Below are 24,218 nucleotides of genomic sequence, written 5' to 3' on the forward strand. Positions count from 1 at the left end.
AACAGTTGTATAAGAACTGATTTCTCTGAAAATGTGTTTGAGGTCAAGATAAGCCTCTTCAGAAACGTTTGTAATCCCCGCTGCTCTCTCGACTTGTTGACACACAAAGCCAGAACTCTTGCAACAAGAGAGTCATTAAGGACTCCCATCTCGGAGCCTGGATAGGACTGAATGTCTCCGCTCGTACATTGTAGAGGTTTCATTTAAGTGGTAGAAGGACATGCTCCTTTCAGGGAATTCACTTTCTGTTTCATTGGCAGACATCTACAGACTCGTAAATAAGAGGGCCCCAGCTCTCACCCGAGCAACTTTGATTCCACGCAGTGAAATCGAAAAGGCTTTTGGACTGTAATGTTTGTAGATTCACTCCACGCGCGCCTGACTCCTTTTCATAAACTCACGATGCATCGCAACCCTGCCCATCGCGATGCCTTAGACTGAAGTGCGTCTCATGAGCGGTGTACGACATGCCATTTTTCCACATTTGGGCAAGCACATGAACCCGAGACATAGATAATAACATATGGCGTGAGGCTTGATGCCGTGAATGCAAAGAGAACCCATGGAGCGGAAAAGGCATGGGCTGCGTTTGTGCAGCGATGGGAGCCTGCGGCGTGGCATAGCATAATGATGCGGTTGGCCAGCGGGACTACAAAAACTGATTTCACAGCTGGGGAAATCCAATTCTCCGTCTAAATCTCCATAGCATAGAGTGGGATATATTTTGGCAGCAAAGTGATTTCTTTTTTGGTGTAATTATTCTCAATAAACATTCTCGTCGTCACTTGTTGTGAGTCTGGGTGGTGGGATTTATAGGCTGGTTTGTGCGTGTGCGTTTGAAGTTCCAAGATGTGGGCAAAATGCCTTCCACTTTGTGTGTGAAGAACACAATGATTTCGGCGCATGAAAACTTGCAGGCTATGCGCATCATGCCTGATTATCCTCATTACCCTGCCTTCAGAGGCTCCGCACCTCCACACTGTTAACGCCACGGCCAAATCAATAGCCAGGCTTCATTAAAACTGCATTTACCTCTGACCGCTTCAGCACATCAAGTAAAAGGATCACACTGGCAATCAATAAAGATAGACAGCTTCCTTGGGAGACGAGTCTCAAAATACACAACTTTTCACTTCCGCAGCTGGCGGCACTGACACAAACAAAAGGGAGAGGGTGTGAAGATGCCGCAGCCTCGACAAACCTCCTCTGCTGCTTAAATCGGTAATTCTGGTCTGACTGCTATGAATCTGCCGGCGGCAATGCAGAGACAATTAGCAGACAAAACTGCCATTACCTCAGCATGTGAAAGGCGAGCATGTTACATCACCAGCCAGGCCTGACCTCCGAGTGAACAAAGGCGCTGATTAACAATAAACCTGAAGCTTCAGAGACAAAAACCACACTTTTCCACACGTTCAGGGGAAGATTTAGAATCTATTGCACAAAGTTGGTAGACTAATGAAGCAGTGCAAGATGAACGCCTCGCCGGTAAGTGTGACGGCGGACTATAAAGTTCCAGTCTGTAACTGCTGTCACCAAAAACACCGCCACTCTGTGTCACCACAGACACGACACTGCTATATTCAGGAAAACGCATGCGTCATGTGGCGCTGAGAGGCTGAATCAGCATTGTCTGAACTCATTATTTGAATCTAACAAACATTCATTTATATTCCAAAGTTACACACTAAGTGTGCAAAAGCAGATACATATTTAAAACCAGTAATTCATTTTTAATCATTTTAATATTGTTTATAAAGTATAATATAAAGCAAGGTTTTGAAATGTTCTATGGTTACAGTTAGTAGGTGCATCGGGACAAGATGGACCTTGAGACTCTCAAATATCCAGACATAACCAATGTTGACATCGACAGTAATATTCTCTTCTCTGACGGGATAAAAACTCAAAAGCTTCAAGGTTCTTTGTCAGACTTCCAGGTATAGTCTCTCTTGACGTCTGTTGAATGAATTGAAATATCAAAACAAGGACAACTGAGGATTATTGAGTTCATTTTTTTCCCTGATTCTTTGTCATGAGAGAATTTTAGGAATTTAAAGTTTCTAAAAGGGACGAGTCGATCCAATATTTAGTGACAGTATTGGTCCAATACAGGCAGTTACAATGCACCCACTCCAAATATCACATACATTGGGCAGCCTGTGGCCAAGGGGAAAGGGAACTTGACTTGTAACCGGAGGGTCGCCGGTTCAAATCCCCACCCGGCCAAAAAGGGCTGGGGTACCCCTGAGCAACTCAGTGTGGCAGCCCACTGCTCCTAATTCTAGGATGGGTCAAAATGCAGAGGAATACTTTCCCTAAGGGGATTAATAAAAACTAACTAAATGCTTATTTACTATAAGCACGGACTGTAAAAATGTAAATAAAGCTGTTTATTTCTTCTTTATGGGAGCGAAGTACAGTTGTAGCATTAGGTTTTTGAAATGGCTGTTGTCACAACATCACACATGTGGTGTAGTTTAAAAATCATTCATACTCACCGTAGTTTCTACTTATAAAGGATGCCCACGTTCATGTCCGCGTTACAACAACAACAACACTCTAATGCCCACGTGAAGTTTTTGGTCACAATTATTATTCCTCCAGTCCACAGCCCGAGGAGATCCCTTCTAAATGTGATCCCAATTTAAAAGATAAGGGAGGCAATCCTGTCTTGTCAAATCTACTGTACTCTCCTTGAGTCGGAGTTCATATGAGGCTCCAGCAGCCTGTGTGCGACAAATCAAGTGAGTGTCTCACAAAGTTACACTTTTTAGTATGAAATTCCTTGTGTCATCCTCCCTCCACTGCAGCCCAGGAAGGAAACACTGACTGTTTATTAGTTTATCAGTAATGGCAGCAGCAGTAGCACTACAGGCTGCCACACTCTGCTACATCAGGCAGATAAATGCAGCCACTGTCTGACAGATTTCCTCCACTACACTATACAGCCAAATAGAAAATCCACTATTCAACACAAGTGAGCCGCATTCTCCATTACACTTGAGTCCACCTGTTTCACACGAGACATTTGGTTTCTAATCTGTGTGCACTCGCGCCATATTTCCTCACACAACAGCGACGGCTGAGCCTGCACAGGTCACGGCGTATTCACACCTTCTCTTTACACCTGTACCCAATAATAAACGCGGGGGGAACTCTAAAGAAATCTTCATTATTAACCTGTTTTTGCACAGAAATCTGTGACATTTAAAGACGGTGTTACACACTGCGAACTGATCCGTGAGAATCTTTCAGGAATTGCTCCCACTAATGAGCAATTCCTTATAATATTTCTTTAAAGTGGACCGTAATTGAATTGTGTGCCAAGGGTCGGGCAAACTGGAGAGTGAGCGTTTTGGCTCATGGAAAAAAAACTACTCGACGACATGGGCGAGAACATGAGCAGCTGCTGCATCGACAGCTCTGTCCGCATTTGAATACGGTGGTGCTGAGCATGTGACGGCGATTCCATCGGTCACATCAAAGCAACAGCTTGGCGCTTGGCAGGGGAAAAGAAAGACATAATGTACTCAAACCACTGGCGAGTTTTCCCCTGGGTCAGTGAACGCGGTGTAAAGGCTAAAACTCCGCCGTGGCCCCGCGGGTTACAGACACGACATGAAATATGAGCGTGAGCGGTGCTGTGTCTTCGAGAGGCGATGGGGGGGATCACATGTTTAAGTACAGTACACTGAGTTATATCATGGTGGAGGGCATGGGAGGTTGGTCCTGGATGCAATATGGTCTTATCATAACAAATGACCTTCATGTGTTTTTGTGCCCTGAGGGTGAAGGAAACACGGAGACGCGAAGCCTTTTGAGAATAAGAGAAGAGACACGTTATAGATCCACATTTACAATGCCACTGTGGCCGACGGTCTTTTTCTTTGTCGAACTGATGGAAATAAACCCCACACAAATCAATTTTCCTCAAACGCCTTATCCTTGCAGTCGGTTGCTACAGGTATCCAACGTCGTTGCATGTCCAGAGATCAAAGTGACGACGTGGAGGGAAGGGGCAAATCAAAGAAATACAATTCACAGCAACTTCACCCCCGAGGTGTTCCTTGGTCACCAGAAATATTTCTCACATGTTACATTCAGCAGACAATTTTTCAGCTTGAGAAATGGTGCAAGAAATGAAGGGTCAGCCCGACTCCCACTGCCATCTCCTCTATCTAACTCGTTCCAATTCCCCACTCTCTCTCCACCAGCCCTTGTACCAAAATAAGATAGTCATCTCCAATGGCGGAAGCTTCGCCTTTCTATTGACGGCTGTCTGATGCGCGTGTTATCATGTCTGATCTGGGCTTTGACAGTCCGACAAGGGAGAGGCTTGTATTACAAGGGGAATCAATGGCGCTGGGCCGTATCCCTATCAATAGGCTGCCACAACTCCTTTTGCTCATGCTCCCCACTCTGTGAAAGATAAGATGCCGCATTAGAAATACTGTATATGAGTGGGGGCGCAGAGGTGAGTCCAGTAAAAACATTTCATCATGAGGTTTAATCCTCAACACTAATGACACAGCTGAAAGTGAATGCAAGCAGTAAAAAAAAAAAGACTGGAAGCCATGCTGTTAACCTTCACCTTCAATATAGTGGATAAATTACAACAAAATGAGCAGCAGAATCAACTTGTCGGGCCTAAGCCACACGCTAAATGATTTCCAAGATCAAATATTGATATTTCAAATGAGCACCCTCGGTGGGCCTTTCTTAGCGGCGTGCTGCAGTCAGCACAATTCCTTCGTCTTCCCAGGTTTATGGAGGAATTGGGGGGTGGGAGGGTGGGGGTTGTGAGGAGAGCAAGGGAAACAGCTGGAAAGAAGCAAAAAAAAAAAGGAAAATACATTTCATTTGTTCACCATCACTCTGGTGTGTTGGTTTCAGCAGAATGGGTTATGTGCCAGTATTTCTCTTTTTCTCAAGGACCTGCCTTTGCAGAGCACCGAGTGTTGCTGGCTCACAGCAAACTCTAATTGCCCCGAGGCAATAGGCAGCCACTTTCAAACAGGGTCATTCATCTTCCCATGGAAAAGGAAATGGTCTTTGGCCCTGATCTTTAATCACCCCCCTGCCGCAGTGTACAAGGTCATCAGGGAAGCTCTGTGACAAACACACACACACACACACTCATACAGTACATGTATGTGTACACAAGCACTCGCTGAATAAGCGGCGGGAAGAGGGAGGACGCACGGGTCGGCCGCATGGTGAGACGCGACGAGAGGGACATGTGAGGTGAGCGGTGGGAAGATGGAGGGGAAATTTCTTCTCCCCATGCAAGACCATGACGTCCTCAGGTGAAATTGGAGCAGCGATTACAGCTCCGAGTTATGGTTTGTGTTACCGTTTGTGGTTCTTCCTTCCAAGAGGAAGTGATGAATTCATGTGGATGTGGTGGAGATCTGTGCTGAGAGCTGTGACCAAAAAGCAGACGCGGGGAGAAGATGAAAGCGCCAGGGAGGGAGAAGCGGAGGAGGAGGAGGAGGGTGGGGAGGTGAGGACAGGACAGGAATGGTGAGGAATCCATTTTACTTTGGATAACAAGACGGTGGCTGAGATGTGCCCTCTAAATGAAAATAAGGTAGCGTGACCTGCAGGAGGGGGGGGCGTGTCATGATGTACGGTTATAAAACGTAGGTAAAACGTAGGTAAAACGACGCTTATTTTCACAATATTTTGTGTCATGGAAGAGGTTTGTTTAGTCTCTGTCAGGATCACTTTCAGGCTCAGTGTCTGAGTCAGTGTTAGAATAAGACTACAGGTACTTCCATCATTTTCCATCCTTTTACCACTTTTAACAATTAGAATTTCCTCGTTGCACGATTTGCAATTTATTATCATTTTTAACTTTGTGTTGGTTTCTCACATTTCGTGTTTTTCATTGTTCCTGTGCATAAAAAGTAAAAAAGTAATAGTACAGGACTTTAGCAAATTTAACACAGCATTGTCGATCATCTTACTTACGAGCACTCTCTCTGATTCATTTCCCGATTTTAATATAATTTTGGTCGCCAAACTTTCAAATTTGTTAAAAACTAATTTGACATCTTCTTTTGTATGAGAAATTGACTTTTTTTTTGATTCTCTCCACTATCACAAAAAGGCTAAAACTAGTGTATTTTTTTTTTATTATTATTATTATAATTTTTTTTATCATACAATCAAAACTTGTCACCAAATAATTTTCTGGATTTTAGGACATTCCTTCTGGGCTTTCGTCCATTATGAAGTGATCAAACGAAAGCTCCGTGTCAAGCTCATTTAACAGTGGAGTAAACAGCGAAACATCTGCACTGCGTTAGACTTTTACGTATTACAGGATTTCGGTTGGTTTTAACTTTGTTCTTTCATTATTCATTTCAACCAGTGTGTTTAATATTCTCTGCTCCACGGTGAACATGAAGCAGTCTTCATTGTAAATTGATGCGATCTGCACTTGACATACTCGTCGGGAACCGCGTTACAGTCGTGACTATGCATATTTTAACGCGGCTGGGATGAATCCGGTCACATTGTAAAACAATTAATTCGAGCAAACTCACTTAATCCAGGCTTTTCATAATAAATTGCCCGTTTCGTTGCCTTCCTAATCAACACACACATTAATTAAAAAAACAAAAACCTAATAAATCTAAAAACTAATGGTATTTTCTTTTTTTTTTTAATAATGGATTTTCCCACACGGTGAGAAAAGGCTGATTAACTAAAATCTAGGAGTATTTGTGTTTGTTTAGGACAATAGCTCTTATAAATAGACCTCAGTTGACCTCACTAATTGCAACAATACAATCAATATGTAAGATGATATTTTCGGTGGAGCTATTGGCTTTCTGTTGAGAATGTGTGAAGTCTGAAAACAAGTAGCTGAAATTGGACCTTGCACTTTCTCCTTGTGGACTTACGTGTTGAGCTCCCTTTTCAATCCACTTCAGCGATGCTGTATTTCACACAGTCAAAGACGATTATGTCTTCAAGACTGTAATACCAAATCAATGTAGGCGTTATGCAATGGCTGATTCTGGCAGCTTCACGTCTCCCAAATTAGCAGCAGGTCCCATTTGGGTTCAGTTTGTAATGAGCGCAAACCAAATTAAGCATTCAATTTAGTTTCTTTTCGGAAGATGAAAGTTGAAACGTAATCACCAGGCAACAGAGAAATAATTTTAAGACACACAGTTCGTCTGAGCCCTCCCACTGTACCGGCACATGCTTAGACATGTCGGGATCCCTACACACACACACACACACACACAGCGACTCCGTACAAATAATTTCTTTTAAGAGCAACAGGTTGCATTGTAGTTTGCAACACTCTGTGGACACAAAGGAGAGACATTACTGGGCCTCGCTAACAGCTCAGCCAAGCACTGAAACAGAAGACATTATTGCTGTGGAACATCACAGGCTGTGTCTGTGTGATACATATTTAATTAAATTCCATTGACTCAGGAAGACACATGGTGTATTCTGTACACACAGATACAGTAATGCATATATAGATCCTTGAATGCCTTTGCAAAGACGCGTAGTCTCTCTGTCGCTCTCTCTCTCTTTGTCTCCCACACGAAGACATAAATTCACACACTCAAAGTGCATATCACAGGCTGGCAGCAAATATATTCACAGAACAGCAGTGTGCAGAGATTCATGGCCCCCAATGTGGAATAAGTCACAAACTCTGTGAGCATGGCCTCAAACGTTTATTATAATATCATAGTGCACAGCTCAGCGAGCTTCTCTTGATGCGATGGTGCGCTAATACTTCAAAACGGTGTGGAAATGTGATTTAAAAAAAAAAAAAAATGACAGTCAGATGAAATATCAGTGTCAGTCACGTCGTGTCTGTGCGGTGTTCACAGCAGAAGATGCCACTGATCAGGTCTGCGACTAATTTGTTCAATCTGAAACATCGGTAACGTAAAATTAAACAGATTTTGCAAGTTAGTTAAAAGTAATAGCTCGCTTGAGTAAGTCTCAAATAAACAGATCTGCCACAAATGTAAAAACCACTTAGCGCTTTTAATAATGTGGCTGATAGGTGTATCTGTCACATGCTTAGTGGAGCTTGGAACAAAGATGAGGAAGCATTAGGGATCATCAACAAATGAGTGAATAGGTTGGGGATATGTTCCTGTTTCCTAAAGAAATATCGAATATACTGCGTCTTGTTAGGACATCTGAGTGAGGATTTATTCAAGGGTAAAGAAAAAAAAGAAGCTTTTTAATGCGAATATTAAATAGATTTTGCTAGCTTGTTTAAACCACATTGCCCCATTTTCTATTTCAAAGTAAAATACATAAAAATATGACAGCGCTACACTAGCTGTTCCCCACTGCTCTTCAACTTTGTGTCAACCTACGCTAATCTGTGTCAAACACGGCTACAAAACGCGGATATTAATATTGATCTGCTCATGCAACCTTAATGGGAGCATTTCCCAAAATGTTTGAATAGTCATGTACGGCATAACAAGATAAAGAAACCAAACAAACACGAGGAAACAAACTCGCAGTGAGGCAAAATGAAACGATAAAAGTGACAGGAAAATGCCGCAAATTCCTATGTCTGATATCAAGCAAGTTTAAGTGTTACACACAAAAAAGAATAACATGCTGGAAGAAGTTGAACTTCAGTAATAGTTTTGTTCCCAGAACCATTGTGCTGGAAACAAAGTTAATTAAACACCATCAAGAGTGTGGGATCTCACAGCAACCTCACAACTTTTTTAAAATGGCTTGGCAAAGGATTAAATAGCGAGTGTTCCACTTTGATAATCCATGTAAGTCGACTGGAGTGTGCTCAGGGACAGATGTCATCTGTAGAAGAATATGTGTTTGATATGTGAGGCCGCCAAATAACACTTGGGAGGTTTTTAAATCCACACTTGTTCGGTTTAATTTGAAAAAAAATAGCTATGGAATTAGAAGACATTCAATTCTCTAGAGGTGATAAGTCAATTATTTTCAATAGTTTGGTTGACACAGGTTACATTCAGCATGATGTTTGAAAAGAACTGAACATTTATGTTAGTCTGACTGGAGGTGGACGTTTAAAATACCTGTAAACCTGTGAGTCCAGCTGAAATTTGACTAAGTATAACTTCTCAAAGTGGGCCAGATGGTTGGTGTAATGGTTACCACTATTGCCTTTGTAGCAAGAAGACCTGGATTTGTGACTCAGTCAGAACAAGGGCCTTTCTGCATGGAGTTTGCATGTTCTCCCCCATGTGTTCCTCCCACATAGCCCTTTTACACTGACAGGGGTCCGTGCCGGTTCCTGAACCTAATTTTGAGCTGACCGGCGCCTTCAAACTTAAAAAAACTTCCTCCTGAGTAACACAGGGTCGTGTCCTCCCACTTTGGTTCCTCGTAAACTAGTGTGAACATGGGATGGTTTGTCAGAAAGCATAAACATGCAGATTTGAGGGATTTGGCAAACTAGACACTCTAAATTGACTGTAGGTATGAGTGTGTCTCTATGTGGCCCTTTCGCCCCTTTCTCAGCTAGGATCGGCACAACCGCCCCCCACGACCGATAAAGTGGTAGAAAAGAGATGTATGAGTGGAATTACAACTGAACTCAAACTGGCCTGAACACACTCTGTGCGTGTTCCACACTTCCCGTCCCTGAGCTTTGACATGGAAATAGAAGAAGTTAGTACACAGAAGAAAAAGAAAAAGCAAGCAAAACATGGCAAAATCCTAACCGGTGCATTTTTGGACTGAAAATGAGTTTTCAAGTTCATGCTCTGCCAGCTCAAAAAATTGAATATTTCAAAGTTCATGGTTGGTAAAGACTTGGAATCACATGCTAAATAGCTAGCCACCGGCTAAATTTGTTTTGGTCTGTGACAGAATAGGTCAACCAGAAACTGCTTATTACTAACAAGCTGAAAGGGGAGCATGTTTCCACCTGGCCCAGTGGAGTTTGACACTCCTCATTCAAAAAATCCATTTCCCACTACTGCTTGAATACTGGGACGAGGACGGTTAAGTAGCCTACGTACGACCGCAGCTTGGCTTAACTGCACATGGAAACGTACTGAGTGTTTTGTGGCTGGTAGTGTCACTTTTTTTTCCATCAGTTGTGTGGTTGAGGTTTTAGTTGTGTATGAAGTTATAACCAGTCAACCGCCTTTGGCGGCAGGCACAGTGCGAGGCGAGCCTGTGGACCACCCAGAGCAGATACTGATGTCCTGCCGATCAGCTCAGAAGCAGCCAGGGCTCTGTGTGTGTGTGTGTGTATGTGTGGGTAAATGTTTGCTTGCCCCTTTGTGTGCAAGTGCCCCGCCGTGACAGCGGCGGCTGACAAGACAGCAGGTTAACACATACACATACAAACATTTCTGGAGGATCTATATAAGCTGTGTTGTGAGGCATGGGGGGGGACATCCATTACAAAAACCCCTGTGGTTCGAAACCCCTGTAGCTAGCTGCTGCTTCTCACACACTGAGAGACAAACTGCCCCTGAGCGCACACACACACACACACACACACACACACACACACACACATATATATAAAACAAAATACATGATCTACAGACATTAAATTGCGAACATCAACAAACACATTCACACAGAGAAGCCTAATGGAAGTAGCTTTATGTGCATATTCGCTTGCACAACAAGTGACATGAAAAATTCATAAAGGGGAGTTGCAATGTAGCATATACACACCCGGGCGACAGAGAAGACAGATAATGCACGTCAGTGCTGGGAATGAGTTTGTCATGATGGTCGGGGGCGAAGTCGATGGCTGAACACACTGAAAATCTTGATACACTGCTGCTGTGCTGCTCTGACAGTGGGAGTGGATTTGTGCGTGCGTATGCAAATATAGTACAGTGGGCAGGGTTTATTTGCTGTTAGTATGGTCAATAATGTGATAATAACCTTTCAGCATGATGTAAACAAAATTATCTGAGAGGTGATGACACTTCCTGTCTCTCTGTCCCTCTAGGAGCCAATGTATTCTGTCACAGGGCAGTTTAAAGCGCCTACTCATGCATGTAGGTCCTTCATGGACACCTTCCTACACTGCACAGAAACCAGACCAGTAAATGCAATAAAACGTGTGTCAATATTTGCAGAAAGTATCAGAAACGGAGAGTTCGCCGTGGGCCATCTGTCGCATATGAAAATCTGATGAGAGGAGCTCAAAACAGAGAGTTGGGATTGTGAGTATTTAAATAACCCGCAGGTTGAAACTAATAACAATTCTTTCAGTGATCCTGCCTGCTGCAGCTTTAAGCGGCTTGTGCGTGCGTATGCAAATGCACTTGGCCGAGATGAAGAGATCCGAGCACAAATTCTGCTCGTGGATGTGCGTGTGTGTCCTCCTAATGAGCCACGCAGTCGGCCGTCTGCTAATTGGTCCTACTGAGCAAGTAGCGAACGTCCAGCATTCATCTCCCACAATTCACTGGGAGATAGGGTGCCGAGCAGGGCAGCCAGAAAAGCAGAAAAGACAGAGAGAGGATGGTGGGGGATAGTGATGAAGAAAGAGGCAAAGGTAAGGGATGAATCAAGAAAATATCCCATGGAATACGAGACTACTTCTACTTCGACCTTTACACAATTACTTGGCAGGACTGGGCTCTCGCTGTGAGGGAGGGTGATCATAGAGATGAACTAATTTAAGCAGATTTAGGAGTGGAGTGCACGCACTCACACACACACACACACACACCGGTGCACTCACATATATGAACAGATGAACACGCTCATCAAACATCATCTAACCAACTTCCACGTAGAGTCACGCAGCGTGCTGCACAGCACCTTCCTCACTACCTCTTGAAGAGAGAATGCATCAGTGATTATCATATATCCCCAGGCGTTAAGCAACATCCCCGACGTACTTAAGAGAGGCAGCAGAAGACTAGACGAGGCGAGGCGAGAAAAACTGCGATAATAAAAGGGAGGCGAGCGTTAGTTAGTGTGCAAACCTCGTCGAGCATCAGTGTGAGGGGATTGTTGTTGATGTTGCTGTGACTCGCTAAACTTTCCTGTAACTCTCCACTTATGATATGATCCGTTACAGTCACTGTGGAAAAATGACCTGGAAATAGAAGAATCTCTGCCACTTCATGTATTGAGAGGTGTATTGGAGCGCATTGATATGGCATTATTTACTTCTTGTCTGCAGAAAAAGACCCCAATTAAACTACAAACAATTTACCTCACATTTCCCTGTCTCCTGAGCACTGGGCCGGTTGACGATGATGGACGCAAGCAATTTCTTCAACACGGCAGCCATGCAAATCACTTTCAGTGTTTCTCCCCCAGCTGTTTTCCCCCACGGTACTCTAGATTGCAGGCTCGCGTCCTAATTGTTCCCAAACATCTCAGGCCAGCAGCGCACGTTAATTGAGAACGAGAGACGCAGATCTCCCATGAGAGGCTTGCATAAATGAGCATTCCCGAAATGACACATCAAACCAGCGAGCAGAAAATCTGCTCTTTGGTTCATTCGTAATAATGCAGAGCTGAAGGGCCAGACAGCCACTCTATAACTGCTTATTTTTCCCCATGTCTCAATGATGTCTGTGTTGTAAATACTCATCAGCAGCTTCAAAACAGTCCAGGCGACCAGTGCGAGTAAATGTAAAACAGCCCTTTCAATCACCAAACATTTAGACTGCTTATCCACACGTCTAAAGAGCAAAGTGCACTCAAACTTGTAGCGTGGTGCAGAGGACTACAGCTGCAAAATCTCCAAGGCTGAAAGTACAAAGTACTTTTCATGGGTTATTATCTCCAGAAAAGAGATGTTTTTATGTCTGCCTGCTGGCAGAATCATGCAGGAAATGACTGATGACTGAAATTGGGCATATAGAGTGCTAATATCTATGAAAAATTAAGCCTTGCGTTTGTTCATGCGGGACACAGTAGTCATTTGCCCCAAATGCAATCAGCTGACAGAGTCACACTCTCACGCCAAGGTGGTCCATTTAAATTAGGCTTCTCCCACACGCATTTCTTGCTACGCCAATGCTGCCTCAAACTGCAAAGCTTTGCCGCCTCCACGTTTCAAAAAGTTTGAAATGTTTTACACCGTCTTGCTTGGGCTGCCTCTTGTACAGGAGTTTCATGTATTACATTCCCTGCTTGGCCAATCCAGGGAGCGTCTAAACAGCGGAGTCATTAGCTGATTTCCTGACTTTTAGTATTTCGAATTTGTTAGAATCTATTAGTATTTCAAATCCAGAATCGAGTTTTCCCCCGTTGTAGTTGCCAAATAACGGAGTGTGCCATGATAAATCATATTGTCAAACTCACAGTGGACAAAAAATGGGATTCCACACTGCTTCTTCATCAACATCCCTGACACCAACATTAAGATTCTTTTCAGACTTCTTAAAACCCAAATGATGGCAAAATCATTTTAAAGTGGTCCAAAACCACATGACATTAGAGCAGACCTTAATGTATAAAGAGTCCAACTTTAAAAGGACGTCTTCTCTCACCCTCCTTGCTGTGTTTTTATGTTGCAGGCTTTTACTAGAATTTTATTCAAGCGTTGCATAACTTCAAAAATAATTATTTAGCCATTTAAATTTCAATGCAAACCACTTAAGAACACCGCAGCTCAAGCAGCCAGCAGAGCTAATGTCAAATGTTTATTATTTCAGAGCGAGAATGTGTTGCTTGAAAGAAGAAGTCAGAGTCCCCCCTGAGACTTAAATGCCTCTTAACATAAAGAGTTTTATAACAGCGTCATATTTATTCCACTATGCTTGTTTATATACTGTGTATTATTCGCTGCATTACTTCTTTTTCCAGCCCTTATTCACTTGTTTTGCCAAGTCAGTAAAGAACTAATTAACACAGAGTTTATGATGGTGGAAGAGAGAAAAGTGAAGTGTTTTTGAAGAGCGTGACATTTGTTTACCGTTTTACGTCTCTGTGATAAAGCCGGTGTGTAAATCTCATATGCAACAGTGCCGCAAATAACAACCTGCCATTATATTAGCATTTCTGCTTTCCGCGTGGGTATCATCATGACTATATTCAGAGTATGAGGGAGACTAAAGCCAACATGGTCTGCATTAGTCACCCTCCTCTGGATCAAATCAAACAAATGTCCTCGCCGCTAAGTGGATGAACGATGACTCGGTTTGGAAACCTTAAAAGGCGCGGCGGAGGTTTTGACTGCGAGGACTGCGGCTGAGGCGGTGGGCGTGACCTTCCCAAGGAGGCAGCTTCTTGACATATGAACTGAGAGCGTTTATAATTTTCCATGAGGAAACGCTATGACGAGGCAACTCATTACAGCTGCTGTCACGGCGGGTTTGAAAATCACGGGCATGGCTCTCAGACCGCAGCACACTTCATTTAATGGAAAAGCACATTACAAAACATTGTGTGTGGCTGATGAAGCGTCTCTGACTGAAACCTTTACATATATAGGTATCCAATATTGACTGATTATGGCTGAGCTTTTAAGGTGAGGAATATAAAGTGTCCGAAAAACTTCAAACCTTAGGTTTATGTATTTTATTTACGATCATTATCAGTATTCAAATGCACCTGGGCCACAACATTTACACCTAGTTAACCTGTCATCATCATATTGTATAATTTATGGCTCAGTATACAGAAGCTCTTCCTTGTGTAACCAAAACTTGTCTCAGTTCTGCAAGCATTTTAACTGGAAATCAATAAAAGGAGTTTGCAACATTTTAAACAGACAATTTGTGTTTAAATGAAACATATTTCACTAGTTTTTCTGTATAAAATCAGCATATAAAAATAATAATTTAAAGTATAGCTATAACTTAAGTAATTGGTGAAATGATGAAGACGTTGAAACTCCTTTCTCGCCGGTGTTATTTTTTAGTTGACCACTTGACCCACAGAGTGGCTAAGTAACACAGTGAATGCGAGCGAGAGGGAGAGGAAAAATGAAAACAGAACGCGTCTGTCATGTCGGCTCGTCCCTGCGGAGCGGCCATTAATTAAGCGTGAGATTGGTTCTTTCCACTTCCCACTCCTGTCTCGTGTGCTGCGGCTGCTGAGAGGTTGAAGGATTCACCACTTCTCGCCTCCGAAAAAGAAACTGTGTTGTACAAGCCGAGCGAAAATATATGTGCGGGAAGATACCAACAAACACACACACACACACATAGATTCTGGCCCATACTTGCTCACACACAAACAACTCTCCTTGCACAGCTGCACACGAGCTCAAACCCGTGTCAGATGCCTATAGCTCTCTTTCAGTGCTGCAATACATCACTAATGATAGCTCAGCTTCCTTGTCTCCCCTACCCTGAGGGGTGGAGAAATCTGCCAAACTGGTACAGGTCCTCTCTTTACCTCTTACACCACAATACTTGACAACCAACCGGGGAACTGTTAAATTAAAGGCCTTGGCAAATGAAATTCTGTGACACAGCGGTGTGAATCAAGGCAGACACCGCCACGGTTGCTTGTGGGAGACTGAAAGAACAAGGGAAACGCTCTCAGAAGGAACACAAAAGTAAAGTGAAAAGTTGAAAGTTAAAGTGACGCCGGAAAACAACATTTTTTTTTTTTTAGAGAAGTTCGGAAAGTGCATCATCTTGAAACTACAAGCTGCATCCTGAGTATTGACAAAAGAGGTATCGCTTCATCATTTCACCTTGGAACAGGAGAGCGCTTCATATAAAAGCTCTTTCATAGCACACAGAACTATATTGACTTCTTTTGATATTAATAGCCGATGACACTAAATGCCATTTTCCCAGAGATGCCGTATTTTTCCTTATCTAATATGACCTTGCTGATGGTGTTGAGACAGCGGTGTAATGTATCTCCGCTCTGTCAACATCAGCACAGATTACTGATCTCTTAGACTTAGTGGATATAAACTGCTTTACTTTTCGCTCCAGACCTTCAAACCTCACATCTGAAGACTCTGGAATATATTGTTAGGATTTCATCAATATGCTGTCACTAGGACAGCTTAAAGATACCGATACTATGTCTAAGTATACGATACTTCTTTAAAATCCGGTGCTGGGGACACCTGAATGTAGAAAAGTAGTAGAGAGCTAGGAACTGTGTACTTTTTATCTCATCACCAGAGGGCAAGTTGTACAATTTAAACCAATGGACTCCACTGTATTGAAAAGCTATAAATCTTACACTAAGGTTGGCGACAGCCCGGTGACATGAACAGTTTAACCCTCACAGTCCTTTCACACACTGACATGGTCTCAGCTCCGAAACCAAATGGTGCACATTCGAACTAAAATTAAATTTGGTTTGGTTTGGTACATGCTGGAAACAACAGAAATACATTTTCTTGTGAACCCTTGCATCACCAGTGGTCACGTCAACGGAAGCTGTAGACAAGAGGAAGTAGGAAGGACAACGTGCTGGTGAAAATGGCAAAGAAAACAAAGAGCAGTGGTCTCCTCACAGGCGTCCCCTGTGTTCACTTTAGCTCACAGTGCATATACATTTGAGCATTAAGCGACTTACAAAAGAGGAATAAGCTACACTAAGAAATCCACTAGATAGGAACTGACAGAGGGTGAGAGTGCAGAGGTGGATCCAAGTGCAGCAGAGGGTGTAAGGTAACTGCTAGGACAGAAGTTCTTGGAAGAGCGAGGTCTTCAAGAGCTTCTTGAAGATAGAAGGTCAGGTAGGTCAGGTGATGGCACCGCCAGACGACAATCCTTTCATGAACGGAGAAGTCGAGGCGGTAACACAAGCCTTTACGAGAGCAGCATTTAACTGGTGTGAACGCGTGCTAGATCGCCGAAAGCACCAATTGTCGGAACTGAACTAGAACCTGAACTGGAACTGTACTGAGGCTTGCCAGTGTGAAAGGCCTACCAGTCACTTTCCTTTATTTTGCAATAGAGAATGGGTCAGACTGACGATGACTGACATTGTCTGAGGGACCATTCAGCGCATGAACCAGATTTTCTTCAAAGTGATACCATGAGGAAACACACTCATGCCACTAAGGGAATCAGGTTTATACAAAAGGGTTCAGTTTGCAGCAGCAGAACCATTTAACAACTTTGCAAAAGCAGTCATACACGATGCACTGCCTCTGCTTCATGAGGTGTAAGTGTTAGGTGTAAGTGAGGCGAAATCTTCCCTGACTGCAGAGTAAGGCTAGAATATCACGTGACCCACTTTGATACCACTTCTCAAGTTTTGTCCAGTTCATGCTATTTAGCGGCTTTCTAACATGTGGGACTGTGGACTTCCTACACCTGCACTTACACGACAGAGACATACAAGAGTCAATGCCGACATGTCAGGCCATCATCACTACACTCCAGGCGATCTGTTGTCGAGGTGAAGAGGCTGATACCAGTGGTCCCTCTACCCTCAACTTGGTCTCACCCCTGAGGGAGAGTTACTGCTTTAATATGAACGGCGAATGGTTCAATTTGTCCTCTGGATGTCAAAGGACTGCTCGGCGTGATTACTTTCTTGGCACCGCAGTGACATTCATTGGCTTGGACTCAGGGCGTATTGGAGAAAGGCCTCTGTTAGGCCAGAACGGGTGAGTGACAGATAGAGACGGACGGAGACAAAGAAACAGAGACACGGACAAACAAAGAGAAATGAAGAGAAAGAGGGCAGCAGCACGGCCGGCTTTGTACACCTCAGTGAGCAGCAGCAGCACTTCAATCCTCAATAGACTGAGAAATACAGTATCCTGACCTTGAGTGATTTAGCAGGGAAAAACGCAGCACGGCCACAACCCACCCACACTCAATCACAAAACCACATAAAGGACTGGTGGAGGACTTCTGTTTCATTTTGACATTTCACTTTGTCTCATTCTGAACCTGATTATCTAGACAACAGAGCGTGTACAAAACATCAAGTTCCACTCAGCTCAGAACGTCACTTTCCAAAGTATTCAAATCTCAGATGAGGTCAAAGCCCACAGAACACAGCACACAGCACACTGGTGGTAAACAACAGCGGTAAGATCCTTTTCTGGTTGACGTTGTGGCCAGGACACAATCATGTACTCTCCTGCAGAGAATAAGATGACACGACTGGTGCCACAATTATGTCTGGGCATTAAATAGGTAGCAAACAACATAATGCCATATTTAGTTAGGGCTAGTTAGTTCAGGGGCTGGGAGGTGGATCTAAACTTGAAGCGGAAGTCCGTCTTTTAAGCATAAATTACTGTTTTTTGCGTTCAATCATTGCCGAATGGGCTCACACGATGCTAATCAAGTCTCCTGGTGACATCCCTGAACTTGCTGCACTCACTACACAACATTTGAACTGTGAACTCTTGACTTTGAATCGCACCAAGCGCTCGATTCACCGCTCTCACACGCGTGCGCGAACATTCGCGACGATCCCACCAGCTGCTGCCGTACCTGAATAGTAGGTGGTGAGCGTTGTTTCCTCGTGGTCGTGGTGGACAGGGTCGTGGTGGTCTCGATGAAGGTGGTGGACATCTCCGGCGGCACCGAGGTGGTGGTGCGCGCCCCACCCCGACTGGCCGGCACGTCCCCGACCAGGCGCACGCTGCCGTTCACCTTGATGTTGACGTGGCCCTCGGCGGCCATGTTGAGCACTTTGAGGCCGTTGTAGTAGAGGCCGGAAAGCTGACCCTGGTAGGGCCGCTTCCGGTCGTTTCCGCCGATGGAGATAGTGGCCTGGGTGTTGAAGATTGTCAGTTGCCGGCCTGGTGCAGGAGGGAGAAAAGAGTTTGACCATGTACGGTAAAGAAGGCGCGATGAAGATGATCTATAAAGCACAACCTTTGCAAGAGGGACTACACGTTGTGAAAACAAAGATGCAGTAATGAAAGATTAAACATATATATATTGATTCACTGCTTATTTCAATTAGTGTGTGAGAACGGTGACGCAACATGCCTTTACTCTGGAAAAATAATAGCCGTCTCTTCTAATCAACCACACTTTTCTGATCCTTTGAGGAAACCTGCAGGTATATGCACCGCTGTATACAGTAGGAACGCTTTTTCTTATGATACACAAGAAAAAGCACCACTGAGAAAGACTGCTAATGATGAAAACAACACACACTCTGTAGCTAGAGCAACATTATCTCCGTTCGGCAAGCACATGCAGGTGTAAAAAGACAAAAAAAACACAAAAAAAAAACGGTTTGAAAAATGAGCTGGAGAGACGCCTAATATTCTCTGGACAAAGCAGTGGACTCATGCGGTAAAACGATTAATAAATATGTATACAGGCTTTAGCATATTATGATAAAGTATGAGCAATATACACTCACAACCTGTCGTGGTGAATTTCATTAGGAGAGGCGTACATATCATTGCCAGGACACGCTGCTCATGCATTAATTATGGAATGAAAATACACCAAACTTTCACAATACAGGGATCATAATTAAAAATCTCATTGTATAATTTGCAGACGCACAGCACTGCAAGCTTGTTACACTGGCAGCGAGTGCACAGTTATTATACGCAACACACTGGGCATGGAATGACAGGGACAGGACGTTCATATCACAGAAGCCAAAAATGATATAGCATGTGTGGATTCATGCATGCCAGCATTAATGGGATTTTTCAGACCTGTCTGTTTTTAGCGGGTCGTTAAAGGGACTTTATAATCAGGTTAAGATGTTTATGTGCAATGAACTTTAAATACAGTTTATAATGATATTATGTTGAATCGGGAAATTTAATGCGCGCCAAAACAAAGAGAGAGAGAGAAAAAGAGACAGGGGAGTAAGACTTTCTCAATCCCTGCAGATGTTTTCGACATAAACGAGGTGCTGACTCGATAATTTCACTGATGGAAACACAAACGCGCACCATCAGGGCACAGTGTAGCCTGGCAGGGCTCACTGTGACGCTTTGCTGTCAAAAAGGCTCCAATTAGCTCTCCATCAGCAAACAAGTGAGGATTTTATATTGTGTGATGTATATAATACAAGCAGATAAATTACAGCAGGGAAAATATACCTGCTGTTTGGAAAGTTTTCAGGCGGATATGCACACTGATTAGTTTGTGCTCAAACATTGCAGAGGATTTCAGCCGAGGGAGCTAATTCTCCTCTCAAAAACGAATGGCCTACTGTTGCGGCATAAATAATGCCTTCTCCTCGTCCATTTTGCTGAAAAGGTTGGCAACGAATAATGTTTAAAAATCTTGTGTTTATAAAGTCTAGTCTCAGTCCCTTTAACTGGACACGATGAGTCAACCAAATTATAAAATGATGACGATGACAAAAAGGGAAAAGCAATAAAAACTAAAAAAAAGTACAAAAAGTTTACTATTTTACTGTTTTTTTTTAAAAAAATGGTTTAAAGGATGGTTATTCATTCTCAGAGGCTGGAAGGGAACAAGCCGATGAAATGACAGAAACTCAAAGGAAAAACATTCTAGAAGTTGGATAAAGATTTACCTTTCTCCTGAAGCCAATCTTCTACTGGCCGGGTATATTTGAACGGGATTTTCTTATTTGCCATTTGATAGCGCTCAATGTCGCTGTTGCCTTTAAAGTTTGAAAATTTAACAAACAGCTTGAAACAGTTGGCAACGGCAACAGACATCACACATTTTATACAGTGGTTTATGATGAGTTTTATCTCTGTTTAGAACTATTTATAGAAATTTTATGATGATTTTTTTTTTTTCCTTTTATTCAAGAATCTTTAGTTTAACTCTTTAAAAATTTAACATTTATAAAGCACAGTCCACACCAATTATGTAACAGAATATCTATGGGTTTTAGCACAGCACAGATCCAAAGCAGTCAAGGAAACAACAAAACAACCTGCAACATTAGGCAAAAACACAGGAAATGCATGGACCATATTTCATTGTTAAGACAAAATGAGGGCAATCAAGTGGTTAAAAAGGCAGACAAGTATTAAGTGCCTTCCTCTGAAGCACATTGGAGTTAATTTATGTGGACTAATTCTTCCCACTGGACACCACCTGCTTTTATATTTCAAGGGCCGACGAACACTTTGGTTTAGTAGCTCATTTGGAGGAAGGGAGCTGTGCAGCAGGCTTACAGAAAAAGGGTGGCAACGTTGGGAGAAGAGATGGTAATTTGTGGTGCTGCGGGACTATAGGGAGGGAAGTCCCATAGTGGCACAGATTTCAAGACAATGCATACAAATGAGATCATTACTGACATGGTGGGAGGCCTTTTGGGTGAGGAGAAGATTCGCCCAAGCTGCCACATATCCTCTCTTCTGAGACCATGGCGGACACGCGGCAGGTATGTACCGTAGGATGCATTAAATATAATGGAGCAGTCGTGTGCATATTATTTTTGGCTTGATAGCATTTCCTGCGTCGAACGTGCCAGGACGACAATCACAGGAACATTCCCCCCCGGCAAGCCACTGTTGGTGTGTTTGACACTGAGAGGTGAGATGAACAGCTCTGTTGTCAAACACGTCGAGGTTCGACAAATGCGTGTGAAGCCCGCGTGGGATTATGAATGACACCATGAAGTCACTCGGTGCCCAGGTGGGGGGGGGGGCACTTGGAAGAATAAAGGAACCGTTTGGCAAAAATGTATCGCCGAAGTGAAAGGGCAAGGCTTCATAATTGTGAGAAAGAGCCTCCTGGAAAATGTGTCCACTTTGGCTGATACACTTCTCTGTGGTGATTGATCTACAGAGCACATCACACACGCACACACAGAGCTTTGATATCACACTCGTCCCCTAATACCCAGAAGCATTGTATTCATTTCTGGTATAATTGCACAGTTAGTTGCTGGGCTGGAACTGCATTGATTCCACCTGCTGATTAAAACTGTACATAAAAAGTCAATGTGCCACAATTGTATCAAACCCATTCATTAGGCTACACATGCTCCAAAGTAATTAGATAAATCACAAGTGTGACACGATCTCTTCTGCCTCTCTCAGCTCCATCTTTCCGTCGTCCCTGTCACACCTTTCTGAATTCAGACGGAAAACAGCCACGTGCTCAGTTTACAGCCTGCTGAGAGGGGAGTGCGGCGGCGGCGGCTGCACGGGAGCTGAAAGGAGCTGAAGGACTGTGTCTGCAGCGTGCCAGCAGGTTAATCAGCCAGAGGCAGGGCTTCCTCCTCATTCCTTTGATCTCAAGCTGGTTTCAGGTGGAAGCCAAACACACGCGGCTCGAGACGAGAGGGAGGCACGGCGGTTGTGAAACCAGAGGACGGATGAAAAGGGTTGGAGTTTGGTCGAGTGGGTTAAGGACATGGGAGGGAGGGAGAGCACACGTCGCTGTAAACCCCACACCGTCTGTCTTACGCTTACCAAATATTAGAAGAGGAGGTGTAAGTCTGCTGTGCATTGCTAATGCTGTGATCTCGAGTAAAGCTCTAACATGGTTCTGGGTGATTAATGAGGTGACAGCATCGCTGTAATGAATACACCACAAGCTAATTGTCCAACTAATGAGAAAAATCTCTCCAGTTTGTCAATTTGATATTCAATTTCTAAAGGTGACTTAAGAATGGATGACCTTGCCATTGAAAGCGATAGTGTTTATTAAGAAGTCACTCAGACATCATTGTGTTTGTTTTTTTTTGTTTTTTTTTAAAGCATTACCATTTACTAGTAGTAGTAGGTTTGATGACACATATTCATGTCCAGTCTATTACCTGGATATTACTTTGGAAACTGTTATTACCAAGTTACATTATAAACAAGATGGTATTACCATCATTCTACATCCTTGTTAAAAACTTAGAACCAAAACATTCATACTGTTCTGTAATATAAAGTGTAATTTAATAGCAATTAGATTTATTCTGGACAATTCACAGTCTATATGTACATAAGACATGGCTTTTCACGGAGAACCTCAATATGTTGCACGTCATATCGATGTAGGGGCTTCGGTGTGTCATGATGTCCGTGTTTCACGCGCATTATGTAATTCCACAGCGCTTTATATAGTAACATTGTGACACACGGTTGCCTGGGTTGGTTTCTCCTCGTACGCTTGCTGAGCAGAGAACACTGACCTGGTGTTGCACTCTCCAAGTGCTCTCCACTGAGCATCATCACCTCTTGTGTTTGAATTTAATCTACAGCCAGAATTAACACTGGCTGTCACAAAGATGGATTCATCTGAATGCCAGTTGCACATTTTTTAAAACAATCGATATTAATACATTTTAAGGCTTTGGCAGCTACTGGTCTCTTGTGACATGTAGCTCATGGTTAATCCTAATTAATGTGGTTTGTATTTTACTGCTGTATGATATACAGTATATGCATATATATGTACGTATGTACTGTATGTATTTATTAATATTTATTAATTTTGTTGTTAAGTGATGATAATTGACCCCATTGAATATACTCTACAAAGCTCACCTATTGCCACTCCTGATGCTCTTAACATTGTGTTTATTTTAAAGCACTGATAAAGAGACAGGTTCATAAAAAGATTGTTCAAGTGGCCATTTAATGAAAGGTTTACTCACTGCTTCTACGTCAGTGTGAAAAATCACATATCCAATAAACTCACTGACGTAGTTTGGATGCAAGAGACTGGCTAATACAGTTGTCTCAACAACATAAAGTCTCAGACTATGTTCTGATGTACATTGCAACGTGTCTCCCCTTCCTACAGTGTTTTCATACTTTGCTTGTATGTGTGTCTATTTCTATCCCAAATGCATGCGTGCTGCACCTTTTCTCTCCCACAAACCAAAACATTGTGTAAATGTTTCCCCCTTTGATGGCAGTTATTCAATCAACGCACTGGCACGGCGACAGTCATCTGCTGGTTGGTTGGTTGGCTCTTTGTTTTATTCTGTTTGCTTGCCAGACTAATCTCACTGGGGCTCCATCACAGGGCCGGGGCTAAGAGTGCATCAGAACTGTGAAAACGGCTGCCGTGACACACTCCTGGCATTTTCTCCATTTGTGGATAATAAGTACATTTGACACACCACAGCCATGTCCAAAAACTGTCATTCCATGGCTCAACTCCAGCAGCTAGCTGCTGCAGCCCCTGGTTATGAATATCCTGCACCACCCACCTCCTTTCCAATCTATACTTTACTTTCATCCCCTGTCTCTCCTCTCTCTCCTTTTCTGGCTATTCTTCCATCTTTTATATTTCTCTCTGTTCTCCTACTCTGGAGCATCTACCCTGCGCTCCTTCTTCTGCTCCCTGCTATTCTCTTTTTCTCTCGTCTCCCTCCAGCGCAATCAACTCCGCTTGGTCTCCTTGGCTTCTTCAGCTTCAAGTGCAATTCTA

General features: G+C 43.2%; 1 protein-coding gene across 12 annotated transcripts in view; it reads right to left on the minus strand.

Moving 5' to 3' along the window:
- The window catches only part of LOC122784154 (neurexin-3b), a 279,349-nt gene that overhangs the window by 16,517 nt on the left and 238,614 nt on the right, over positions 1–24,218 (minus strand). For 10 of the 12 annotated variants that reach the window (XR_006362148.1, XR_006362147.1, XM_044049273.1 and 7 more), the window contains 2 exons: positions 20,398–20,487; positions 18,369–18,679 (listed from right to left, as the gene is read on the minus strand). Coding sequence is in view for 10 of the 12 variants with exons in the window: in XM_044049273.1 (XP_043905208.1) it covers positions 18,369–18,679; positions 20,398–20,487 (401 nt within the window). In the remaining 2 variants the exon portion in view is untranslated. The remainder of the gene's footprint in view (positions 1–18,368; positions 18,680–20,397; positions 20,488–24,218) is intronic. The other 2 variants (XM_044049277.1, XM_044049275.1) reach the window with 1 other exon arrangement.

The sequence above is a fragment of the Solea senegalensis genome, linkage group LG17 (genome assembly GCF_019176455.1).
Source record: "Solea senegalensis isolate Sse05_10M linkage group LG17, IFAPA_SoseM_1, whole genome shotgun sequence".
NCBI lineage: Eukaryota > Metazoa > Chordata > Actinopteri > Pleuronectiformes > Soleidae > Solea > Solea senegalensis.